We start from the raw sequence: 25,196 nt of genomic DNA, 5'->3' as shown, positions 1-25,196 counted from the left end.
AGCTAACATGGAAAAAAATCCTAAGTATCATGGTCTTTCTAAGGGGCTAGCAAAACTTGCACATGGCATTTTAGTCTTAATAACAACAGAAGACTTAAGGGAAATAGAAATAGAGCTCACTTTTGTACAGAAGTATAGGCTGGATAGAGAAAACTGAAATTAGGATATACATGTTATTGGGTGAAATAGTTTGAAGGAAGCCCTTGGGCTATGTCTGTAAAGCTTTTTTTATTTTTTTGTAGCTGGCATAAGATAAATAGTAGTAACTGTCTTTTGAAATGCATCCTGAAACTAGTGACATCTGTAGAAACGTAATTGTGATCTTGGGCCTGAAACATTCTCCTGTGAAGAACAGAAAAAAAGTACCTTTCCAAGGTAAACAAGACGTGTCATGGTATCATTTAAATAAGAGGCCTAGGTATAGCTGATAAGTCTGTTAGAATCAAAATTAAAGGAAGTAGGAGGAGGAAGATGACCTCTTCTGGTGCCTTGACGGGTAATGCATTGGTGGGACCTTGTCTTACCGAGTATTGAAGTTTCTGTGTTTGTGTTGTTTTCTGGTATTCCTGCTACATGCAGTAACCTGGAGTTTCCACTGAAAGGGAGCACCACTGTAGATTGTGTAGTCTTACAGCTCTTGACACCCAGTTTGTGTCATACAGCAACACAAAGTAATGCTTGATTGAGGGAAGAATTAAATTTCTCTGGGAAAATTCAGTTTCTTTTTAGATTTTGTCATTGTAGAACATCGTTGTATAATGGCACACAGTCATTATTTTCCCTACTTTTGAAAATGCTTATGTCAGTAAACAGAGTAAAATCTTTCAAAATATTTTAAACATTTGAAGTCTAGTTCTTTCTTCTGTGCAGCTGTTAAAACATGGACCTATTTCACAGAAAGGAGGATGTGCGCATATATATTCCTTTGTGTGCATATATATTTGTGTGTTTATATATATATTTTAAATACAAATATAAAATATATTATTTATGTCCATCCTAATGTATCCCAACTGCTTTTCAGAGTAATCTCATTATTCTTAGTGGTTATTTTGGAGAACACCTGGGAGAAAGAAATGATAATTCAGAAGACTAGAATGTTTACCTTATTGAAAATACATCTTACTGGCTCCTATTTTATGTGGACAACTCTAACTTAAGTTCTTTAAGCAAAGGAACTCTAGAAAAAATAAACTGTAGGAGTCTAGAACATAAAAAATGCTGTTAAATATTAAACCATGTGAATCTTGCTTAAATGACTGCATTTTCTTCCTTGGCAGCATAGCACGTCTTCAGACTAGAGAAATCAATGACTGCCCTGTAGTTTGATTTAAGTAGGGCTCCTGACACTGTGTCATACTAGCAAGATCAGCAGTATAATGCAGATGAAAATGTTGGACAGTAGAAGCAAAAGTTTTGAGAAAACTGGTCCAAAAAGACATCATCAGTTGTTCACTTGCACAAGTGAACATACATCAAGTGGGGTTTTGTTGAAATGTGTTCTAGTGTTTTCATTAATGAGTTGAGTGATGTAATATGGTATATCCTTATTAAATTTACAAGTACTAATCAAGCAGAGAAGAATGGGAAGTATGCTGGGCAACAGGATTAGAATGAAGAATATTCTTAGCAAATTGGAGATATGTCTTAGTTGAATTGGTTTCATTTCTCTTCCAGACAAGTGCAAAGTCCTAGCAATAAATACTCGTAATTAACAGCAGAAATACGAGACATGACTGTGTAGGTAGTAGTTCTGCAGAGAGACCCGTGCATAGATGAAGACTTGATAGTTCTTCACAAATTGAGCGCAAGCCAGTTGTTCATTTGTTTTGTAACAGTGTGACATTGCTGGCAATGAAATTCGTACAGATCTTTATAAGGGAGGGTGTTTTGTGCAAGGCACTTGAAACCTTCTTTTGTTCATGCTTCAGCTGGAGAATCAAGCCTCTTTTAAGGCACCTCATTCAAGGGAGGCGTAAGTTAATTGGAGAAAATCCTAAGTACAGCCATAGTGATGGCTGAAGGTCTTGAGAATGGGCAGCGGGTGGAGCAACTGAAAGTGTGTGGCTCTTTGGTTTGGAAAAGAGGGGTCTGAGAGGCACAGTAACATTCTTCAGATAAACCAAAGTTTTCTTGGTGGGAAGGGAGAAAATAGCTCTCCACATCCCCTGTGATCAAAACAGTAAGTAATTGGCCTATAATGAAATAAAGAACATTTTTATCTGAAATGTTGGGAGATGTTTTCATAGCTGCCCTGAAATTATCATTACGGGCAGAAGTGATATTTGGAGGTTTTTTAAAAGCAGTTTAGACAGACGTTTCGGCAATACTTTAGAGAGAGGTGCTTTTGCTTTGAAAGCAGCAGGAGCAATCTGACCTGCTACCATCTCGGAGATGCTTCTCCTCCTTTTCCCCCCTGCCCCTGCGCCCGACCGTCCGCCCCGTTAATAGAAATGGTATTATAGCGTTATAGCGAAGTTTTGGTTAATTGAACTGCTTGATGTTCATTTTGCTTCCCATGAGTTGTTTTTTTAGACACTGCCCAGTTACTCCTGAAATCTTGGGACAGTGCAATTGAAAAATTCAGGCTGTCACGTTAGTTTATCTTTTTCTTATCAGTCCTTCAGATGAAATAATAGATAAATCTCCTCAAAGGCCTTCAGCTCACCCCTCTGGCACGATTACTTCTGTTCTGGTTGCTCGCTGTGTAACTGACAGTCAAGTGAACTTCACACAGCTTGTCATGTTACTGGAGTGCTGCAAAAGTGACCCTCAAAAGCTGTTATGTCAAAACTCTCTGGAGAGTGCAGTGAGCACAAGAGGGAAGGTGGTACTGACTGTGTGAATGTAAGCGCCGTATCTGTACCTTTTTTCCTTTGCCAAGACACAAGGCGAGATATCCATATCTCAGAGATCCAATTGTTTTTAAGAAAGATGTTAATTTACACCTTTAGGGGTGAGAATGATGATGAATAGTATTTAGTGTTTATCGAAATACTGAGTCCAACTAGTCAGTATTCAGGAAACAACAGCTCTAATTAATTGAAAACTTAAATAACTTGTTTTAATAGTGAGGGTTCATACTTGTTTTATACTAATTATCCATATATGTTGCAAGTTGTAATTAACTGTGCATATTGTTTCCACAGTGTGTTTTATTAATTTAATATGACACCAAGCTGGGAGGTAGTGTCAATCTGCCTGAGGGCAGGGTGGCCCTTCAGAGGGATCTGGATAGGCTGGACTGCTGGGCTGAGGTGAATGGGATGAGGTTTAATAAGGCCAAGTGCTGGGTCCTGCAATTTGGCCACAATAACCCATGCAGTGCTATAGGCTTGGGGCAGAGTGGCTAGAAGACTGTGAAGAGGAAAAGGACCTGGGAGTGTTGATCAATGCTTGGCTAAACATGAACCAACAGTGTGCCCAGGTGGCCAAGAAGGCAAATGGCATCCTGGCCTGTATTAGAAATAGTTTAGCCAGCAGGAGCAGGGAGGTGTTCATCCCCTGTACTCAGCTCTGGTGAGGCCGCAGTTTTGGGCCCCTCAGTACAAGAAAGACATCAAGGCCCTGGAACATGTCCAGAGAAGGGCAACAAAAGTGGTGAGAGGTCTGGAGCACAAAGTCATATGAGGAGTGGCTGAGGGAACTGCGGTTGTTGTGTCTGGAGCAGAGGAGGCTCAGGGGGGACCTCATTGCACTCCGCAACTTCCCAAAAGGAGATTGTGATGGGGAGAGGGTCGGCCTCTTCTCCCAGATAACTAATGATAAGACTCGAGGAAATGGCCACAAGTTGCGCTTGGGGAGAGTTAGGTTAGATATCAGGAAAAACTTTTTCTCTCAAAGAGTGGTCAGGCACTGCAATGGCCTGCCCAGGGAGGTGGTGGAGTCGCCGTCCCTTGTGGTGTTCAAGAGGCGCCTGGACGAGGTGCAACAAAATATGATTTAATAGCTTAGTGGGTAGTATTAGTGATAGGAGGATGGTTGGACTAGATGATCTTGTAGGTCCTTTCCAATCTTGTGTTTCTGTTTCTAATATTAAAACAGTGTAAATAATCTGACTAGAGCATGCAGGAGACTTACTCTGAAGTGGTTGTAGGTTGGCTGATTGGGACACAGGTTAAATAAATATTGTTGTACATTCATTTTGACTGCTGCATTTTTTGAGGTAACATTCAAGACGTTACGCATCTGTAGTCAAGTATTACTAACCTTGCAGTGGCTGAACACCTGTCATAGATACCGTGGTAGCTATCTTTCACTGCCTTCTTCTTCCCTTACATATTCTGAGATTATAATTCTAATATTAACTTAATTTTTATCTATTCCGAGCAAAAATTTAGAATGCATGGTTGCAGAGCTAGATCTTGGATTGAACAAAGTTCCAAGTAAAGTGAGGAAGGACTGGTTACTATTATGTCAGTGAGCCCTTTCCCTGCTAGTCCACAGGGCAGACATTTGTTGATATTAATATTGCTGTGCACAGTTTCTCATAAGAATCAACACATCGATCTGGAGGGAAAAGTTGCTTTCATGGCACTTTTGCTTAAGGATTTAGATGTGTTAAAACTTACTGCCTTGTGTAAGACCTAGTGTCCTCAATACAGCGTAGCATGTCTGTAGCGTAATGCACTGTTCTGTAGGGGTAGCAGAACTGATTTGATTAATAGGAATTGCACAGCCATGCTAGCATGATGCTTAGCCTGGGGTAATTAGTCCTGCTGAGAATGACTGAACTTTATTACTGGCTCGGAGCCATCTGCATTATTTTTGACTGCCACTGCTTTAGGTGGTACATCTGCAGCCACTGTAAGTGCAAAAATCTTGCTAAAACATTTTTTTTCCATCCCTGTTGATGTTACTAGTAACACTACCAGACCTTTGCTGAAATTGCTTGGGCTCGAGTATACTATTCCTTTCTGTAATTTAGTGTGATCTCCATGTCCTTCAATTTCATGTTGTCCCCTTTTTTGTTGTTTTGTCCCTGAGGGTGTTTTTTGCCTGAGGCTTTTTTATCATAAGATGGAGGATTTTGCAAGAAGTGTCTATATAAAGTCTTATTTGTAGTATTCCAGGCTAAGAAAGCTATCTGTTAGGAAGGTCAAGCAGACACAAAAATAATAATAATAATAATAAAATATTTGTAGTAGTCTTGAACTGTTTGGAAACTGAGCACTTGCTTTTGGAAAAACAACAACAACAACTAACCTTTATATAAAAATCAAGCTTTATGAAGGATTAAAAAAAAATGAGATGTTCATCATAAATACGAGTATAAAGAGCCAGTATCACACATGGGAATATATAGAGAGTATGCTGCCTGAATTGCTTTTCCATAGCATCTCCGGTAAAAATGTGAAAATGATGGTCTGTTGCTCTAGTTACATTGTTGATTAACTGTATACTGTTAATACTGCATTTAATCGCAGACTAAATATATACTAAATATATAGTCTAAGAGCATATATAGTGTATACAAACACGTTATATATTCTCTCTATATACACTATATATGCTCTTAGACTATATATTTAGTATGTAGTACATAATTACCTTGTGATTATATATATATGTATGCACACATGTATGCACACCAGATACTATGTTTCTCATGGACACTGTCATGCTGTTGTCCGATACATTGCAAAATAATTATTCTTTATTTTTAGTGTGGTTACATTGATAGAAACATTCAATTTACAGTCATACAACAGAGGTGGTTGAAGAGGCTAGTTTATACATTGATAAAGAAAAAGGCATATTTGTAACGCTTCAATTTACTATATTTAGAAAGATTATTATTTTATTAATTGATCTGTCTTTTCATGGAAAGGAGTGCCATGTATAGCTATGGATAGTTATTGTTAACAAAACATCCTTTTGTTTACTAAGAAGATCTTGTTATTTTCTTAGTGGTGTTCCTGGCTTCATGTTTGCCAAAGTCAACATTTGATTTATTGTAAATTAAAGGAAGAGCTACTCAAGCTTCTGCTGAATCATATTGTTTCATGAATTATGTTGTACAACCAAATATTGTGTAACAAGTGTAGAAGCCGGTCCTTGTGCTCTTCTGTAGTTGATATACCACCCGCTTATTTCTTTCTCTGTTTCAATTGTGAACATAACAATCTTGTTCTATGCCATCTTATTTTATTTTATGCCATCTTTACCTTTTATGCAAAGGTAAGGAGCTCCTGTGGATATTTGTTTTCTTCTTGTTGGCTTTTGAAATGAAGGAAGAAAAATCTTGATAGTATGCATCAAGTTCGTTAATTTAATCTATTTGCATTAAGGTACTGAATTACTACGCATTTAACAAAATGACATGGAAAACAGTATAATTTTTCATTATTAAGAGCCTAATAGCATAAGACCTCTTCATCCTCTTTGAAAAAGGCAGACAAAATATGCAGTTTTTACCATCAAATGGTATTTTGCTGTGGTTAAGATTCCTAGCTTGGAAACCTTGTTAGACAAATCATTTTATGTAAATAGTTGCTGTGTTTTACCTAATCTCTGGCATGCATTCTTCTTCTAACCATTTTCAAGAGAAGCCACTAAGTAATTATAGGCATATGAGAGAAAAGGCTAAGTCTGAATTGATGCAAGAAAAAAATAATCCTATTGGGATTCTGTTTTTCATCATAAGCCTTAAATAGAGCTTGAATTTAGACTTCCTCAAATTTTTAGAAGTTTGGCTTCTGTTAAGGTAGGTTCATCATTGTTTCTTTGCTGTGTCACTTTTTTTCTAAAGCCATAACTTTTCTTGGTTTCTCTTGAATTTTCACTTTCCTTTCTGCATAGTTCTAGAAAATGAAACCAAGTATAATTGTAACAGTGGGCTTACTTGGTGTCTAATTTCCTTTAAATTACCATAAACATCCTTCAAGTTTGCCATAATGAGTGACTTACAAAACTATTTTTCCCTATTAGCATTAGTCTGACTTCAGTTTTTGATGATGTTAGCCTTCCAGCTGTAACTATTTGAAGAATTTGATTTTGCTGTATTATTAGGATTTGTTAATTTTAGTTTCAATTATATAGGCCTTGTCAGAGGGCTATATATCAGATATTTTAAGATGGATTTAGTACTCTGCTCTCTACCTTGAGGTGTTAATATGGTCCTGAGAGGCATGTTATTGATGTCTCATTAGAACGACTGTCAGAAGTTAATTACAGTGGGTTCAAGTTGCCTTTGCTGTAGCATGTGGAGTATTTCTTAGCTTTTATCGTGCTTCCAGGACCATCAAAGACTATTTATTTCTGCTCTTGCTTGCTTGCACTGATAGATGTCCACACCTCCTGTTCCTTACATTTCTGGAAAACTGTGTTTCAATTTTGGTCATCAGTTAGTCTGAATCCATTTGCTAATATCTCATTTTTAATACCGATTGTGGTTATTATTGTCATGATCTAATAACACAGAAGTTTTGGTTGTAGGGCTATATATTTTTGTACCTGCCTTAGGCTTCAACAGGTACAAAGTAAAATCTGGGGCCTGGCAGGTTGTGATTTATTTGCTTCCAGCAATTCAAAGGATCCCAGCAGGAAAGAAGTGATAGTGGATAAGAACTTAGGAAGGAGGGGGGGATTTAATGGCCTGCCAAAGAGGATATTCTTTTTGGACAGGAATTATTATAATTATGAGAAAAGAGTTTAAAAGAATGATTTTTGGCTGAGAGAAGGGAAGACATACAGAGGATAGCTGTGAATCTCTGAAGGATGATCTTTTTGCATCTCGTAAATTTCGGAGCGTGCTGCAGGCTAGTTCTCCCAGAGCCAGAGGAATCATCTCTAAGTTGATCAAACTCAATGGTTCAAATTCAATAGGTATTCATTTCCCCTTGGGATAGCATGGAGAAGATTCACATGTATTTTTTTCTAGGGGAGTTTGGCAGAGGATAGCACAGAGGATGTGCACTTCCTTTTGTTTATGTATGGCAAATGGTGAAATCTGTTGCTTAGTGGTCAAGGAAATAACACTGAAAGCAGTTCATAATATTTATCTTTTTCTTTCTTCTGGGACTGAAGAGTTTATTACTGTGTAACCTGGTGGTTGTACCGAATAACATGGTTGATGTAGAAATTACATCGTGTCTGAGATTGTTCCCTTTGAACAGTTGGATTCAGAAATAGTGTTAGAGAATAAATGAAGGTGAATAAATGAAAGGGATGAAAAGGACAAGTAACTTGGTATGACCAAGGAAAAGAAGTGTGTATCTGGTTTGTCTGGAAAGATCAAATAATGGTGGTAGCTATTAGCCAAAAATCTTGTCTGGAGAATTTCACTGAGGATAATGTATTAAGATGCTACATCTGGAAATGCGTACAGATTAGAGAGCCAGATAAAAAAATCCAAAAGATGTTAGTTTCACAATCCACTGAATTAAACCAGAAAAATTGAATCGATGTTTTCTAGGTGTGTTTCTGAGATGTGTGGAAGAAGAGATGATGGTGTTGGGAGCCCAGACTGTGTGTTTCCTATGGCCTGTAATAAAGCATTGCAAATTTCTAAACAGGAATTATTATAATCAACAAGGAAAATGTTATTCTGTATTCTCTTATTATAAATAAATTTACTGGATTTGGGAGCCAGTTGTTGCCAGAAGATTAGTAGTTGTGCCACATAGGACAAACTGAGAACAGATCCAGTGTTTAATGTTTCAATTCTGAAAAGAGTTAATTTTCTAATGCAGTTGATCTGGTCAATATTTTTGACAATTGTATTTAGACAAACTTGAAAGTTGAAAGCTTATTGACAAGGCTTACTAGACTGTGAAATAGTGTGGATTTTTTTGGCAATCAAGAAAGAGGGCTACACGTCTCTTCTAATGTAGTGACAAAGCAAGGACAACAGTTGTAACTGGAAAGGAATGAGTAAACATAACTGATACATGTGATGTGTATAGGTATAAGTGTAAAAAATGGCAGAAAAATCCATGGCTGGCAGGTACCAGAAAGATACCTATCATAGAATAATCTTACCAATATGCAGGTATCCAGAATGTTCATAATGATTTAGAATAGGAGGAGGCAGAATATTAGAATATTATTTCTCAGTAAATGCTCTTGCTTTACTTTTGGACAGAGGCAGGGTAATTTGTTCATCTATAAATTAAAGATACCTCTTATTCCAGCAGTAAGTAATGAGGATGTTACACAAATGTACTAATTTCCTGGAGCCATTTGTTTATAACTTCTTATTGAATGGGGAAGGGCAAAGTCCAGCATTCAGAAAGGGAAATGGGGATTTCTGTTAAAATCAGTCAGTCAGACACAAAGCTGCTGAAAAAAATAGTAGAGGAGTTGAATTCATTTGAAAGAAGATTTCAAGGGTATAAAGTTGAATGAATGATAGTCAAATATTTTTTTTTAATGGAAACTATGTATGGTCAGACAAACTGGTGGATTTTGATTGCTTAGTTGATTAAAGAAATTGTGTAGGCACATTATATATTCATTTCATGTGTAATATCTGTGATTTAGATGATTTAAATCTCTTTAGGTATTGTTCCCCTAAGTATTTAAATAAGCCAACTTTTCCTCACTTCGCAGTTGCTGTACATTCTTGGCAGATAAGTTTGTTATTAGCAGATCTGGAAAAGAGGAGCAGAGCTAAAGTAGTGATAGTGTTCATTGAGTATGAACCTCAGATTATGGCAGATTACGGGAGGAAAAGCAGATGTGGGTGGGCAGGGCATTTTATATATTCAGCTCATATACACACTTCTATTAAAACCAAACCCTCATGTGATCTGTTTTTAAAAATGTGAAAATACTGTACTAAACTTAGGTATAATGCTGGAATAGGACTGCATCCATGCTGAGGTTGCTTTTCTAATGTTGTTTCTGTCCTAGCATTCATGCAGCTGTAGCAGGCAAATCTGTACTTCAGCAACTGGTGTGGGGAATTGTGCTATGCAGAAAAAAAAACACATAGTTTTGTGGAGACCTGTGAATAAATGCAATTATACATGCCACAGTAGGAGATTAAATGGACTCTTTTTCTTGAAGATTAAGACTGTAGAGGTGCATTCATGGGGAGAAAATAAAGGGTCACAGAAGGGCTTGTTGATTAGCAGAGAAAGAAATGACAAGAGCTAAGGACTGGAAAATGAGGCCTGGCAAATTCAGAAGTATATAATAATTGAAAATGGGAATGTGTACACGCGTTTGTTGTAATTCCTCAAGTAAAAGTAAATCCTGGTTATTCAAATCCTAAACATAATAACCAAAGTTACCCTGTTGATATACAGTGTGTGAGCATGTTCAGGTTAAAAAACCCAAACAATACACCAAAACAAACAAAAAAACAACAAACCAACTAACCAAATAGCTATAAAGAGGACTGAAGTCTAATCTGTGTTCAGGTGCTGGATGGGAGCCATTAGTCTTGTAAGTGTCATTCCTGCCTTGCCTTAAGGATCAGTGAAGGTGTTGCTGTATGTAGTAGAACATAATGAGTGGAGCAAGATTTAATTCTTGAACATAGGAAGTAGCTTTAAAAATAGGCTGTTTTCACATGTTTTACCTTGTTTGCTGCCTCATTAACGTAATCTTAAAATATTAGTTTCATCAGATGTTTAATGGACTCTTCTCTGTTATGGTTTGAAAAGTAAATTAGTACGGTCTTCTTATTTGTTCACCATTCAGGGCCAACCTTCATTGCCCAGAGGCACCGAATGTGGTTACCTGTAGTATTACCATCTACGTAGCCCCTCTTCAGCTGAGAAACAGCATGGCCTCACATTTCTTCATGTCATTTCAGGGAAAGATGTGAAGACCTAACCTCATTAAAAGAAGGAACATCCTATTATTTGTGGAACGCACTGTTTCTGTGGCAGATTGTAAACGATTCAAAATTTTTCCCCCAATTTTTAGGTGACCTATGTTGCAAACTGAAGATGTAGTAGAAACCTGAGATTTTTAAATGAAACACAGCTGTGGCATAGCAAATTCTCATTGACTGAATCAAGTTTCCCACTTTCATTACACTTCATTTAAACCATTTTGGGATTTCTGCATCGTAGGCTGTGCAACCAAGGCAGGATTTGTCAGAAACCTCTGAATGCATTTATCTTTTTAAAGACGCCTTTAACTTGTCATCATCTGCATGTTCTGTTTTTTTTTTTTTTTATTATTATTATTATTATTTGAAAGCTCAGTTTGATATTTATGGGCATAAAAACTCATGCGGTCAAAATTATTACGCCTAATCGTTTGTTGCAGTTTCAGTATAGGAAATGAAGTGATTCACTCTGTTCGGAAATTTCTTACGATTTGATGTTTGCTTGGTAACTGTTCAGAAGATGAATTTATAATTCAAATAACACTCTTGTTTTTGTTACATGCAAAGACACTCCAGGAAAGTCAGTTGTATCTGAAAAAAAGTCTCTCATGAAATACTTACCGATCGCAGTAGCAACAAATACATACGCTAAATCTTCTTAATTTAGCTATAGTGCATTACATATATGTGTGGGTGTGTGGTATTTTGACAAAACACAAAAATTAGTTTTCCGTGAGTGTTTTTTTGGGGTTAGGTATTTAGTGCATGGAAGCTGCTGCTGCACTTACTGAACCACTTACCTTTTGTTAAGGCCTCTTTGTCCACAAATTCTTTTCACTTGTTTTGTTAGTTCTCAAACAAGGGTAGGTTTCATTTAGTAGCTGTTAGAGCAAGAATAATGTTTCTTTCTCCTTACTGTTAAGGAGTTTCCAACAGCACTGTTCACATTCACCTCTTTTATGATGATGCATACACTTCAAATACTATTTCTTTCCCCTTTCTTATGCCTGCAGTCAGCACACTGTTAAATGCATTTCCATGCACAAAATTGCACTGATCCTTGTGAAAAAATTTCCTGATGTGGGAAGCTTTTTTTTTTCCCTACTTCCCTTCTGCTCGATTCTGTGGTTATTTGTGACAGGGATTTATGAAAAATAACTTGAAATAGGATTTGGAAGAAAACCACGATACAAAAAAGCAGGAGGTTGTCATCAGTTATTGTGCTTTTTCCCCGTTACTAATTGAGTTGAACATGAAGGAAAATCTCACAACAGATTGTGAGAGATCCTAGTGTAGTTGTAAGTAAAGCTGCACTAATATTGCTCTGCTAATAACAGTCTGACATAGCCAGAGTGACAGATTTTCCAGCAATAATGTTGTTTCAGCAGTGACACTGATTTGTTTATCAGACAGGGCAGCAAGTTAAACTGTTGCAAGATAGGGTAGGAAGTTAGAGATCATAGCAAGATAACAGAAACCAAATGTATATTTCCAAAACCCAGCTTGAGAAGGAAACAAGGGCGTGCTGTTTGCCAACAGCATTGTGCCGTCAGCTTGCCCGCCTGCCTGCCTGCCTGCCGAGTGTCAGCAGTCAGAATGCGGACATAATCATGCATATATTCAAAAGATAGGGTTAATTCAAACTATAAAAATAAAATATGTTCTAATAATTTTAGGTTGAATACCTTCCACAGACTTTTTATTGTAAGTCTTGTGTCTTTTTCTTCCATTTTAAATGAACTTCTTTCTATTGTCTGAGAATTTCGTCATAACATAGGAAATTGATGATAACCAAATGCATAAAATAGATACATAAGAAAACATTTCTTCCATTCAGAATCTATTTATAATAACCACTGAAGTTGCATTTTTCTCAAATAACATAGAAATGTCTAATGACATTTCTCCTTCAGTTTAATACTCAACAAAAGTAAATTAAGATAAAGAAGCAGTAATTGAAAACACACCATGGTTATGAAACACTTCTGAAGCATCGAGACAAACTGAAGTTATCTGACTAAATGCTGATCTGAGAGAAAATTCAAGTATTTTTTTATTTGAGATTTATCACTGGGAACAGACATCTAACATTTTCCTTTCAGGTATGTTCTTGGAATGCCCATACTCTCTGTGCACTCTGTACTCAGTAAAACATATAGAATATCTCTAGTAAACGAGACAGTGGAATGATGCACACTCAGTTTACCTGTTGCTCCACGTACAATTCATTAAATCAAAAACTTTGTCAAAAGTTGCTACTCATGTGGTTCTCTGCCCAGCTCCTAGCAATTTTTGTCAGGACCACTTATCACACTTGATGATTCAAAGATTGGTTGTTCTGGCTTTCTGTTACCATGGAGTAGCCTGGGCTGGAACCCAACCTCAAAGCCCATCCAGTCCCACCCCCCTGCCATGGGCAGGGACACCTCTCACCAGACCAGGTTGCCCAAAGCCCCATCCAGCCTGGCCTTGGACACCTCCAGGGATGGGGCATCCACAGCTTCTCTACTTCACATCCTTCTTGTTTAACAGTCATTGGGTATGGGGTATAAGTCAATTCTAATTTTCCTATTAGTCAGTTTTAGTCAGTTATTACGTCTCTCTCTTTTTTTTTTTTTTTTTTCCAGATAAGTGCCCAGCAAAACAAAACCCAATCCCCAAGTTTAATCTTGCTTTTTGAATTGCAGGATTGTTCTCTGAATTAGGAAAAGGAGAAGGTAATTATGGAGTCAGATTCTTCTCTCCTTTGGGTGTAAGACGAATGAATTCAGTGATATCACAGCAGGATGTGTGAAGTGGGAGTGGGATTTGGCTGTCGTAAAGCTGGAAGGTTTTAAGACTGAAGCTGATTGTCCTTAGCTGTATGGTTGAGGTGTTTTGTTTGAACAGTGGGGAAGGGAATGGTAAGTTAGTGTATTCTGTACCTTTTAATACTACATTGAAGCTTTGCTAAAGAAATGCTGCATTCTTTTCTTTTAAAAGACTTCAATGGCAGTTGGTAACTAAAACACTTTCCTTTGGAGGAAACAAACGTGTCTAAAATATTCAGCTATCAAAGAATTCTGATGCCTAGCACATACATTGATGTTCAAAATGAACTATTGTGTGTTTTGGAGTGTGGTGTACATAATGGTTAACAGCAGAAAAATTCTTTATAATGCCCAGGTAAATTATATATCGTATTGAGTATAGTATTTCTTTTAAATAATAAAAAAAAGGAGAGAGAAAAGAGGAGATGTTGAAGCAGGTGCACGGTGCGACGGTGTCTGTATAGTGTCTGCCTGTTTGGTTCAGAAATACACGTAGAAAAATCCCTTCATATCACACTGAATTCTACTTTCATAATGTGTACTGATGTGAAATAATTATGTATAATGTGCATGTGTGTAATTAGGTAGCAACGGAGGAAGAGTTCGATTGATCTAATATGTATCTGGATGTATACATTTTTAATATGTTTATAAATCATTGTAGTGATTCTTACTCCCCTGGTACTAATGAAGCAGCCAGAACTTGTGACCAAGTAGCAGTGTCTTGTAACCCGTAAAAATTGTTGCCATCCATCTTGAAACTAGGTGTTTGTGAGCTCGTTATGTTTCTGTTTCCCTAGTGTGTGATTCACTAGTTTGTTAAGGTGTGGCTCTTGAATATTGTAATAGGTGCTGGCACTGTCCTCATCTTTCTGTGTTTTTAGCACGGGCTAACCTCATTTTACAGTGTGAAATCGGATGGGACTGCGTTTGAAGCTGGAAGAAAACAGATACCAGCTAATGCTTTAGGGATGGAAACGATGTGGAAACTGGTGGCTGTTGCTTGAGTTTCCACGATGTATTTGCTGGAATTAGCATTTTTAGAGTCCTGTACAATTCTGCTTGCCTTAGGCTGAGTGGTGTGAAGTGTAATTGAACTAATGACTCACTCTAATGAGATCATTTTTAAGAATGTAGTGGGCTTCTTATTGTACAATACTATGGCATGTATTTGCCCTTTTTTCCCCAGTGTTGCCGACTATTTTTTGCATTCTGTTTTAGTCTTTTGTCTGTCAAGCACCCACGGCACACCTTCATATCCCTCCTAACATCCTCTTCTGTATCAGTAGGACATAACAGTGTTCCTCCACTAGTTAATCTTTATTTCATCTTGTTTGTGTTAAATCTCTCGTCTTTGTGGTGCAGATCATGTATGCTTCTGTTTTCTAATGAATCCTGCACGCATATAGTATTGCACATATTCCTACTCCCTGCTCCATGCAGAATTTTCTTCTGCAGAGCTCCAAGTGCACTCTAACATTGTACGAGTCCTTTTTCTTCTCCTTATTTAATGCAAGATGAAGAACAGTAAATATACAAAGGAACTGGCTTACGTGCTTACAGCCAATCATTGACCGATCGACATAACCTTTAAAACCTGACTTAATCTCTTGCCCTAATTCCTAGGCTGTATTTTCTCTTTGTTATGAAGTACTGCTTCATTGAATCTGTATTTCTAGTGAATGAGCTTTTAACACTAAATATGTAGTACTTGCGGTTTTATTTAGTTTTTAAAAGTAAAGCCATATTGTCGAGAAACCTTTCAAGGCTGCAAGCTTTTCTTAAATGATTATTTCAGATAAAGACATGAGTAATGGCAAGCATATTCATGTGCACTGGTCATTACATCTTTTTTCTTCTTTTTAAATAAATGAATAGTATTTTAAATTCATTTAAGAATGTTTTATTGGAAGGTAAGTCATCAGTTAAATCATATTATGCCATTAATCTTAGAGATCCCACTTTCTCCTCCTAATGCTCAGAATACTGAACACAGTTACCCAGAGAAAGAAAGAATTGTTATAAAAAAGAAAAAAAAGTTTGTTTTGTTTTGTTTTGTTTTGTTTTGTTTTTGGTTCACTTCTTTTCAGAAAAGCTTGCTCCTTCAAGAATATTTTTTAAAGTGGTAAGCTTGGGACATACAGGATTTAAAAACTAAAACCTTCATGTACACAACCGTTAGGTTTACTTTTGAATAAGATGAAGGATTTCTGCTCTTGTAGGAAACGAGGGGTAGCTTGGATGAAATTCACACTAATTGATCCTGTTTGTAAGAGGGTACAGTTGAATGCAGGTATAGTTGGGTTAGTTTTTACAACAAAGCCAATGAAATTATGGCTGAATGAATATTGCACAGTAATTTTAGGTAATGAATTATTATCAATTAGAAAATAAAACTTATAGTCAGAACTTGGCTAATTTAAAGAGGCTTCAGTTCTGGTAAAGTAAGCCATGAGCTTAAGTAAACTAAGGTACATAAAAAATATTATTATTATTTTAAAACATAAACCAGTGTTGGCAATACAGATATGATTTAAAAATGTGATGGAAAATAACTTTTTGCTCCCTTAACACCACACTTTTTTTTTTTTTTTTTTCCTAGGCAATTTCAGAAAAATGCTTCAGAAATACTTTTAATCTAATACTTTAGTCAAACTAGCTCTCATATTCAAGGATGTGTTCTCTGTTTGTTTGTTTCTGTTTTTAATAGAAGCCAATACTTACTGAGAATTAGCCTTTTAATTATAGTGGTAGCTGGTGACACACTGAGCAGTTTATATAACCAGACAAGTGAAATCATTCTAATTGATTTTGTAGCTTTGTGGGTCCTCTTCCCCATCCCCCTGCCCTATTCTCGCTGCAGCTGGTACCCAAGTCAATGCACGTAGCCACTGATCATTGAAATAATTAATTTTTATGCATGGGATAGTGCAAAACACTAAAACAAAATTTCAGGGGGGGGGGTGTGTGTGAATATGTCAATTCTTGCTTGCAGTGCTACGGGTGATAATGACTTCTTAAGGCTTCCTGATCCTTCACCGAAGGTATAAGATGAAATGGAAAAAGAAAGTATAGAGTGATGATATATCATAACTGTCCAAAAAATAGAGAAGTAGGGTAGCTAGCAGTCGTGATGATTGTATGGGACATAGCAGTCACATGAGCAGAACTGAGCATCATTGGAGGAAAGGTGAATTCTGAATAATACGAAGGTTAATGAGGGCAAGAAAATACTCTTTAGCTGTGGCACTTGACAGCTGTATCTGTCTATGTAGATAGATGCCATGAATTAAAAATCTCTTTCCGGAAGATTCTTCCGCCTCCCTGTGGCTGGAGGTCCAGTCACAGAGCAGTGTGAAAATCTGAGCCTTTGCACACAAATGGTTTGTTGGGTGTTTGTCTTTTAATGTCAGGCCCAAGGACTTTTACATCTGTGTTTTTGCCTTTCTATAATGCGTCTTTGCCTCTAGCCCCCTCCATCCCTACTGTATAATTATTCAATATCGTGTGCTTTCCATATAGAAACTGCAGATCTGAGGCTGTGATTAACTGGTTCAGAATTCAAGATTTTTTATTTTTTTTTTTTTTTTTTTTTTTTTTTTTTTTTTTGTGGAAGTATTTTCAGCTTTTGAACCAACCTGAGTATTTTTTTCCCATAACAATGAGCTGGTTCTGAACCATTAATTGAAGAGCATAGCATAAATGGCTCTTTTATTTTTATTTTTAAACATGTGCATGGTAATTGCTTGCTGGGGAAATTTGAAATAATTACCTATCTGAATATAAGATTAAAACGTGTGCAAGTTGTAGCTGTGCAGCTATCAGAACATTTCTGAGCAACACTGTTTATGAATTCATAATTTAAGAATGCTATGTCATGCAAAATGTTGAATTTGTGCCTTAGAATATGAAGCATTCCCGAGTGGAATTTTTGGTTAAAAATTACTTTATATTTACAGAGAAACTGAGCCATACAAATATTTTTAAAAGTTTGCACTTCATTAAGGCTATTTATTTTCTAAAAAAGAGGACTTGAATATTTTTGACAAATATACACGTGGTGTTACGCTAACAAACGGCCATGCAACAGATATCTTACATAATGAAGAAATCGAATATACAAGACCTACTCTATTTAACATACATATTGGAAAATTTACAGTCTAGCCAATAGTTTTAAAAAAAAGTTTTTCTTATTTGGCAGTATTTTTCTACAATTTGTTCAATATTCCTCTCGATGTGTTTTGGTGAGTACTGAAGTCTAGTCAGTGACAACCTGAGGTACTAAACATTTCTGCCTTACTTCGTTGTCTTCAAAGGTAATCTTTTTGTTCCTTTTAGGCTCTATCCATGAGTTGTGTATTACCGCGTTATTTGGCATGGGGTCCGCTTCCACTATTGAAACAACTCGTTTTTTCATCTTACTTTTCAGAACTTTCTGAAACTTTTGCCTGGTGAATGCATAAAGGAGAGGGTGAAATATAGTCGTTCCGTACGCCATCACTAGAAAACATAATCGCAACTTAACCAAAAGGTCACTTGGGCCCAAACACAAGATTGTGGTGTTTAAAACAGAGATGGGTGTCCAGCAGAGCAGGAAGGTTGAAATAATCAAAAGGGACATTCTGAAGACTCTCTTTTGTCGCTCTCGTCGCTCCCGGTGCCGTTTCACGGCTCGGCGCAGGGCGATTATGACCGACACAGAAGTCCTTACACCAAAGACTACATTTCTCCCCGCACTGCTCTGTGAGACGTCGGTAGTCTCGTGTTGAGTGGTCAAAGAGATAGTTTTTTTCTTCCGAGCTTTCTTCTTTTGTCCTGTTGTAAATCTCGTGCCAATTCGGATATTCAGAGCCTGGAGTATTTTGGTGTAGGTAATGAGCATTACTATAACGGTGAAGAAGAAGATTGGGATCTGCACGAGGAGGTGGTAGTACATCCCCAGCTCCGTGTGGTATTCGTTTGCACTGACGCACAAAAGCGTCTTGTTTTCCCAAGTGCTCACGCTTTGGAGACTGAAAAAATTGACTTCAATGAAAGGAATCAGGAAGGAGAAAAGTGAGATGATCCAGATTGATGTCATTAATATCACAGCCCTTCCCATGGTCAGAATTCGATTGGCAGGTTTTACAGAGATATCGTATCGGTCCAGAGTGATAGCAAAGACATTGATTGCAGTTGAAACGCTTGCAAAAGAGACACAAGCCTCGTGGAAGCAGCAGATTAGAGCAGTGTTACTCTCCAGTGAAAGCAGAAGGATAACTATAGTTAGAGGAATACATCCCACACAAATTATTACATCAAGTACATGAAGGTTCATTGTAATTATGTTACTGACAGAATTGATTAAGTTGGATTTCATACAGTAAAGTACCAGCACGGTGAGGTTGCTGCCAAGTCCCAAAACAATTTCTAACATCAAAAATCCAGTGAGAGAAACTTGAAAGCTTAATGCATATGACAGTGGTCGGTACATGTTGGTGTCGATGTCGTCAATGGCATCTCGAACTGTAATGTTAGATTCAGACTGCATGTTGACCTCCAGAATGGGGGAGAAACACATTCTTTTCTTGCAGTTGTTTTTTTCTCCTGAAAGGTGAAATAAATATGGAACTCTTTGATTTCTTTCTTTTTTAACATTTTTTTGTTATTGGCGAAAAATGATGGGAAAGGAGGAGGGAGGAAAAGCATGTATTCTTACCAAACTCTTAATTGTTTACTGTATGTTTAGAGCTGTGCTTGGCATGGACTCAAAAGCCAGAGAATCCACAAAAAGCTCTTTCCTTTTAAAAGGAAAGCAGGACCTTTTTTTTTTTTTCTTAAAAAAAAAAAAAGAAAAAGAAAAAAAAAGTGAAAAGCTTCCACTTAGGGGAGACAAGGCTTTATTTATAGTGATGTGGCTTTTACAAAGGGCCCGCTTGTTGAATAAACTATACTCGTGCATTGCCTTTGTATTGTGTAGAGGGCTATTTCAGAAGAATGCTGTTAAGTATTAACAAATTAGTACTCAAGATCAATTTAAAAAGGCTCTTGTGGAAACAGAAAGTGATAGGAGCATGGAACGCTTGCTTATGTATCATAAAAAGAACACTTAAATTATTATGGCAATTTAGCAGCCTCTTTCTAATGAAGACTTCGTAACAGTGTTGAGGGCTGAGATACGAAGTTCTGCAATTAAGCAGATTTTTTATAGAGCTTGGAAACTTGTGCTCACTTTCATCTTGTGTGCATCTACATGTATGAAACATCACTAGAACGAGTTTATGTAAGTATGTATAATTTCAAATGCAAATCTTACATAGATTTGGGGTAATGGAGTTTACTGTAAAAGTGTTACATTTCCTTTTTCTGCGATGAATATTCTGTGTCTGCAAGAAGTCGGTGCCTAGATGGAATGGAAGAGTAATCTTATTCCAGAATAGATTTAAAGGAATAGCTTTATAAAATAACGTTAAATATAAAATCGCCTCTTTCATTTTTTTTACATACTGAAATTAAATCCAGCAGATTTGTATACACAGTGTGTTTATCCTAAGAGAAAGTGAGGTTCAAAAAAAGTAGCATTTAATGCATCTAGGAGATCCAGTGATATCTAAAAATCTAGGAAATTTTTATTTAGTGGCTGCATCTGCTTTGTTTTACACACGCTGATAGGTTGTAAACATAGCATCTGCATCTAATACCTGACATGTCTATTATTGGTAGTGTCAGCCAGCTCGAGAGGTTGTAATGAGATGAATAAACAAAAGAGAGGTCATTCAATTCCTTGTTGTGATTGATGCTTGAGGATTTTATAAGTAGCTTTAAATTTAAGGGGGGAAGTACTTGGCATGAAACTAAATTTAAATGCAGACCTTTGTTCCACTCTGAATACATTAAAAATGGATAGCACTAAGGTGAACTAAAATGAGCTGTTTTTAAATGAAAGTATGAATTAAGCACACTTGGGATACAATATGCAAATGGCTTTTATCTGCAGTTTGAAAAGCCTCAACTGCACAATACTATTAATTGCAAATTGTATGATGAAAATTCTTGCTATGCTTCAACAGTTCCTTCACATTTTCCTCTTAAATACAAGAAATATAAATTAGAACGTATTAGTTTCAGGCATGAAATACATTTCAAAAGCTTTGTTTAATTTCTAATTTAGGCAACCTCTAATAGGTTTATATTAAACCTCAGGAATATGATTTCCTCTGTGTATGTGGTCCTGGCTGTGACTGTATTTCAAGGACCATTCCAAATACTTGAACTTGATAAATTGAGTTCTCAGGTATTAGTAAAAGCCAGGAAGAAATCAAAAGCAGATCTCACTCAAAACAAACAAACAAAAAATATCTGAACTGTGCCATGATGCTACCTGAAATCTTGCGACAATAGATGTGCTGTATCTGAGTGTTCAATCTAAATGCCCAGATTATATATCACCTCTTTGTTGCGTGGATCAGTTTCAGTTAATCACAAGTCGAAATGTCAAGGCAGAGGGGCAATTTACCAAACACCTTGCCTTTCTGAAGCCTGCCTGTTTCCTTGTAAATGCAGAAGAGAGGCCAGGTGCATGCAACTTCTGACCTACCTGTTTTCTGTGCCTCAGGGGTCTTTCAGATCATTGTAGCAGCTTGTCATAAATTCGTACATGGTGTCACTGCCAGGTATTTGACATGCACTGTCACCTCGGAGCCAAGTTGTAGCTGGGCTCTTATTTCATTCCTTGCAGATTTTTTTTTCCTTTTTTTGTTCCAGCAATTCAGCAGCAGCAAATTTTGATTAAACATGGGGACTCCTCAGTTGCCTGAGATGCTTCTAAAGACCTGCGCGTGTTCTGTGTCTGTTCTGAGTTTCAGGCCAGCAATAACAAACCTTTACGTGATGTTAATTTCTTTCCCCTGTTGCATTTTGTAGCAGCCTGTTTTTATTTTCCAGGTTTAAAAACCAAAAAATATCTGACTTCTGTGTTCAGAGTGTACGTAGGCATCCTTTAGTTAGAGTTGCGTGTTTCTTTCTGTAATACTCCTGCTCATTACTTTTGAGTGATGGCTTAGTCAAAGAAGTTGCTATACATCATAAAATCCAGTTCGTGTGCTTTGCGAGTAACCATGAGTTCCCTAATTTGGTTTATTTTCATTTAAGGAGAATACATAACAGATCATAAAATTGAGAGGAAAAATATCCATTAGTCATTATGACAAATAAGATATTTAATGAGCAGTTTAGAAAAAGCCTGGTTAAACCCTTGTGCAGCTTGCTGGTGAAGTATGCATATTCTCCTTGTGGGAATTCATGTTTCATTGTTTCTTCATGCATCAGTAATTTCCACAATTCTGGTTTTAAATTATAAATCCCTCTTTAAGAGATGCTCACCATTTTAAGAATCAATCCCTGCATCCTTCTTGTAAGGAAATGTGAGCAGATGTGTTAGTCTTCCACATATACTGTTGAAGTGTCGTGCACGTAAATGGTAATACAAGCGTGTTCCATTTTTTGTTTGTTTGTTTCTAATTCCTTTATGTCTTAGGAGTACATTTTAGTGATGCATCCCGCTGCTTGGAGGTCGTACAGCTAGAAAGGTACCCGGTCAACTGCATTCTTCATATTGTCAGTTGGAAAACTGAATTAGTTGCTGCATGCCCTTGTGAAGGGGAGGAAAAAAAAAAGGTTAAAAGTAGGGCTTGTAATGTCAAAATCAAGTAATGCAACAGTATCTTTTTTAACATCATTACTTCATGAATAAAAGATATCTAAAATTGGATCTTAAAAATCCCATCGAAAACCGGTTAGTTTGTTCACTATTTCCTAGTAAAATCCTGTCATTCTGTCAACTTACATGAATTCATTTTTTTGGACACGTCTCCTGTTCTCCAAATAGTGAAGGCTACAGGAAACCCTGACTAGAAGCAGTAACTGTTGGATGTAGGGTGCCTGTGACTACAGCTAGAAGATGTAGTTTTACAGCGCTGTGAGCAGCTAGTTGAGACACACAACTCCCTTCTAATAAGAAATTGAGCAGTCAGTGAGCTTTTATAGTTTTTTGTTTGATTTGCACACATTCAAATTTTCTTCGCCAATATAAATGGGTTGCAAATCCACGTTTGTAATAAATGGCTCGATGTGGGGGGGGTAATGGAAGAAATAACTTTTTTTTTTTTTTTCAAAAAAGCAACAGGAAAAAAGGGGCATTACATGAGCAAGTCAAGAGATTAGTCATATTACTCGACCTTCAGAAAGCAATAAGTATACACCAATTAAGAGACCGGCTGATTCTTCACAGAATAACTGCACAAAGCTGTAACCTATTTAACTGCCAATATTTGGAAATACTGCTGAGAGAGGAAAAAATATTCCTGCTTGCATTTCGTGTCGTTCCTCTCCCCCCCCAGTACTATAGTAACCCAAACTGTACTGTCTTCATGGTGTACGAGCAAAACAGCCTCTTAATATTCTGCAAGACTTTCATACAGAATTGCATTTTTCTACCACTGTGTTTTTAATGGGTAAGGGGAAATAGCATTCAAATATTTCCTGGACTCGAATACAGCAAGATAACTAGCATTTAATGTAAGTCGAATCTGACGCTTCCTTTTTTTTTTTTCTTCTCCCTTTTTATGTTAAATGTTGCTTATTCTGCATACCATAATAAGGAACAGATCTTACCTCCACTAAAGGTTTGATAAATTCTCGATGCAGGTGAAGCAGTTCCAGGTTGGAGGGATTCATTTTGCTCACTTGTTAGCAGAGTAGAAGGGAAAAAGGGTAACAAGCATATCTTCGAAAAATGCCCTTAATGAAAATTTGTGCCTGTACTGTGCCATTGTTTCAGCATACTGCTAATGTATACAACTGGTTGAGTTCTGCTTTAGAGGCTGCTGCAGTCTCCCACTCTTCCCACTGTAGAATCAATAAGCATCTGAAAATACATAATGAAAGTCATTTAACATACTGAAGGCTTCTCGTCTCCAGAGACACCGCCGAGATTCAGGCTTTCTAAAAAAGAAGAGCAGCGCTTCAGAGAGGAGAGCTTGCGATGGGCAGCTTTTGCAGAATGACAGCCTACCTTGTCGCTTCCCTTCACTGCAGAGAGATGCAGTGCATTCACTAATTTTGATTGGTCAGTGATGTGGGGCTTAAACTGTGCTTCATATATGGGATTGATCCCCCCCTCGCCCCCCCACCCCGATTTATATAAGGATTCTTTTCTAAAAGGACTAAATTTACAAATGATTTATGAATTCTGGAATATATTAAGGCTATGCCAGTTTTATTTTTACCTTTTCACTCTTTACTTTGTGTACACTGGGAGCCACATGACGCTGTAAAAAAAATCTGATGAAACGCTATTACTTAAAAAGCTTGCAATGATCTATATTTGCATTTCCCTACTTTCCATTTGTGATTTTTTTTTTTTCTTTTGTCCTAGGAACATCTCTGAAATAAAACTGTCTTGCCTTTTCTGCAAGCCATGCTGTATTTTACCCAGTATGTTTATATGCATGCCAGTGTTTAGGTCTCCTCTTAAATAAATGATATTCAGGACAAGTCAACGCCCCCATGAATATTAGGAAGATTTCTCTTAGGATTCACAGAGATTATTCAGACCCTTAAAATGGGTTAATAATTCAGCTCATGAATGAGAAAAGAATGATTTTTATGATCCATCACCACGTACAATGTATCTATACCAGTATAGATTGTAAATTTTGATGAAATGTTAACTTCAAAAAGATTTTATATGTTCCCCATGAATTTTGCTGGAGACTTCACAGGTTTTTGTAAGGATGTGTCTTGCATTATGTCCTTGACCTTTGTGGGGGCTGAGGAGGGTCCTCACTTTCACTTTTTTGTTTTGTAACTTATTTCTGAATCTGCTCTATCAGTGTAAACAGTGCTCACAGCCACATAATGAGGGGTGAGAAAAGTGTAGTACAGTATCAGTTTTAATTACTACTAATGCTAAAGTAAACCTTAGAAATACATTTACTATGCAACTGAAAATGATTTTTAAAATCAGTTTGTAGAAGCAAATAATATAAGAATATCTCAGAATAAAATGTTCTACTGGTAGTTTGCCATCTCAAATAAGTGGGGAGGCTTTGGGCGTCTTCTGATTTCTCTTGATTTTAAAGATTTACTTTTTTAAAGTTTGATAAAGCATTAAATGATAAAGCTTGGTTTAACATGGCAGTTTTGGCCAAATTTTGGTAGTTGCTATTGCAAATTTTTATAGTTGCTACAGCAATTCTACAGTGCAATTGTGTAACTCAAATGCCCGCATTTCGTTTTTATTTATTTTAACTTTTCCTCTTACACAGCCATCCAATGTGCTATTTATATTTAGGTAACATCATATGTATTTTTAAATGGCTGCATACTTTATTTAGCTTGCTTCCTATTCCACTTCTACCTTCAGTAAACTGTAAAGTGGTAAAAAGAAAAAGAAAAAAAAGGAAAGATTACAGAAACTTTGAACAAAGATCCTGGACTCCGAAGGTGCCAGCTGGCTACGCTGAGCAGCAGCTGGTCAAACTCTTTGAGCTGTCTCTGTTTCTTTTGCCTCCCAAGAGCTTGAAACCAATGAACACCAAGTGCAGCTCCAAAGGATG

At 36.9% G+C, this 25,196-nt stretch overlaps 2 protein-coding genes and 1 long non-coding RNA gene across 3 annotated transcripts in view; 2 read left to right on the top strand and 1 right to left on the bottom strand.

The window, feature by feature from the left end:
* The window catches only part of COG5 (component of oligomeric golgi complex 5), a 183,528-nt gene that overhangs the window by 14,262 nt on the left and 144,070 nt on the right, over positions 1-25,196 (top strand). The window lies entirely within an intron of this gene.
* LOC118170334 lies at positions 8,199-20,191 on the top strand. The gene is made up of 3 exons (XR_004752648.1): positions 8,199-8,211; positions 9,503-9,507; positions 20,000-20,191. It is a non-coding gene; the product is annotated as an uncharacterized LOC118170334 (long non-coding RNA).
* GPR22 (G protein-coupled receptor 22) lies at positions 17,577-23,697 on the bottom strand. The gene is made up of 3 exons (XM_035332436.1): positions 23,251-23,697; positions 21,176-22,228; positions 17,577-19,185 (listed from the first exon to the last, which is right to left on the bottom strand). Exon 3 carries the CDS (start codon positions 19,157-19,159, stop codon positions 17,858-17,860), a length of 1,302 nt encoding a protein of 433 aa, XP_035188327.1. The 5' UTR covers positions 19,160-19,185; positions 21,176-22,228; positions 23,251-23,697; the 3' UTR covers positions 17,577-17,857.

The sequence above is a fragment of the Oxyura jamaicensis genome, chromosome 1 (assembly GCF_011077185.1).
Source record: "Oxyura jamaicensis isolate SHBP4307 breed ruddy duck chromosome 1, BPBGC_Ojam_1.0, whole genome shotgun sequence".
NCBI classification, from domain to species: domain Eukaryota; kingdom Metazoa; phylum Chordata; class Aves; order Anseriformes; family Anatidae; genus Oxyura; species Oxyura jamaicensis.
The sequence above is the reverse complement of the archived record's forward strand: the minus strand, read 5'-3'. Positions and strand labels throughout refer to the sequence as shown.

Excerpts from the sequence above, each read along its gene's own strand:
- GPR22 (XM_035332436.1), bottom strand. The coding sequence starts at position 19,159 with ATGTGTTTCTCCCCCATTCTGGAGGTCAACATGCAGTCTGAATCTAAC.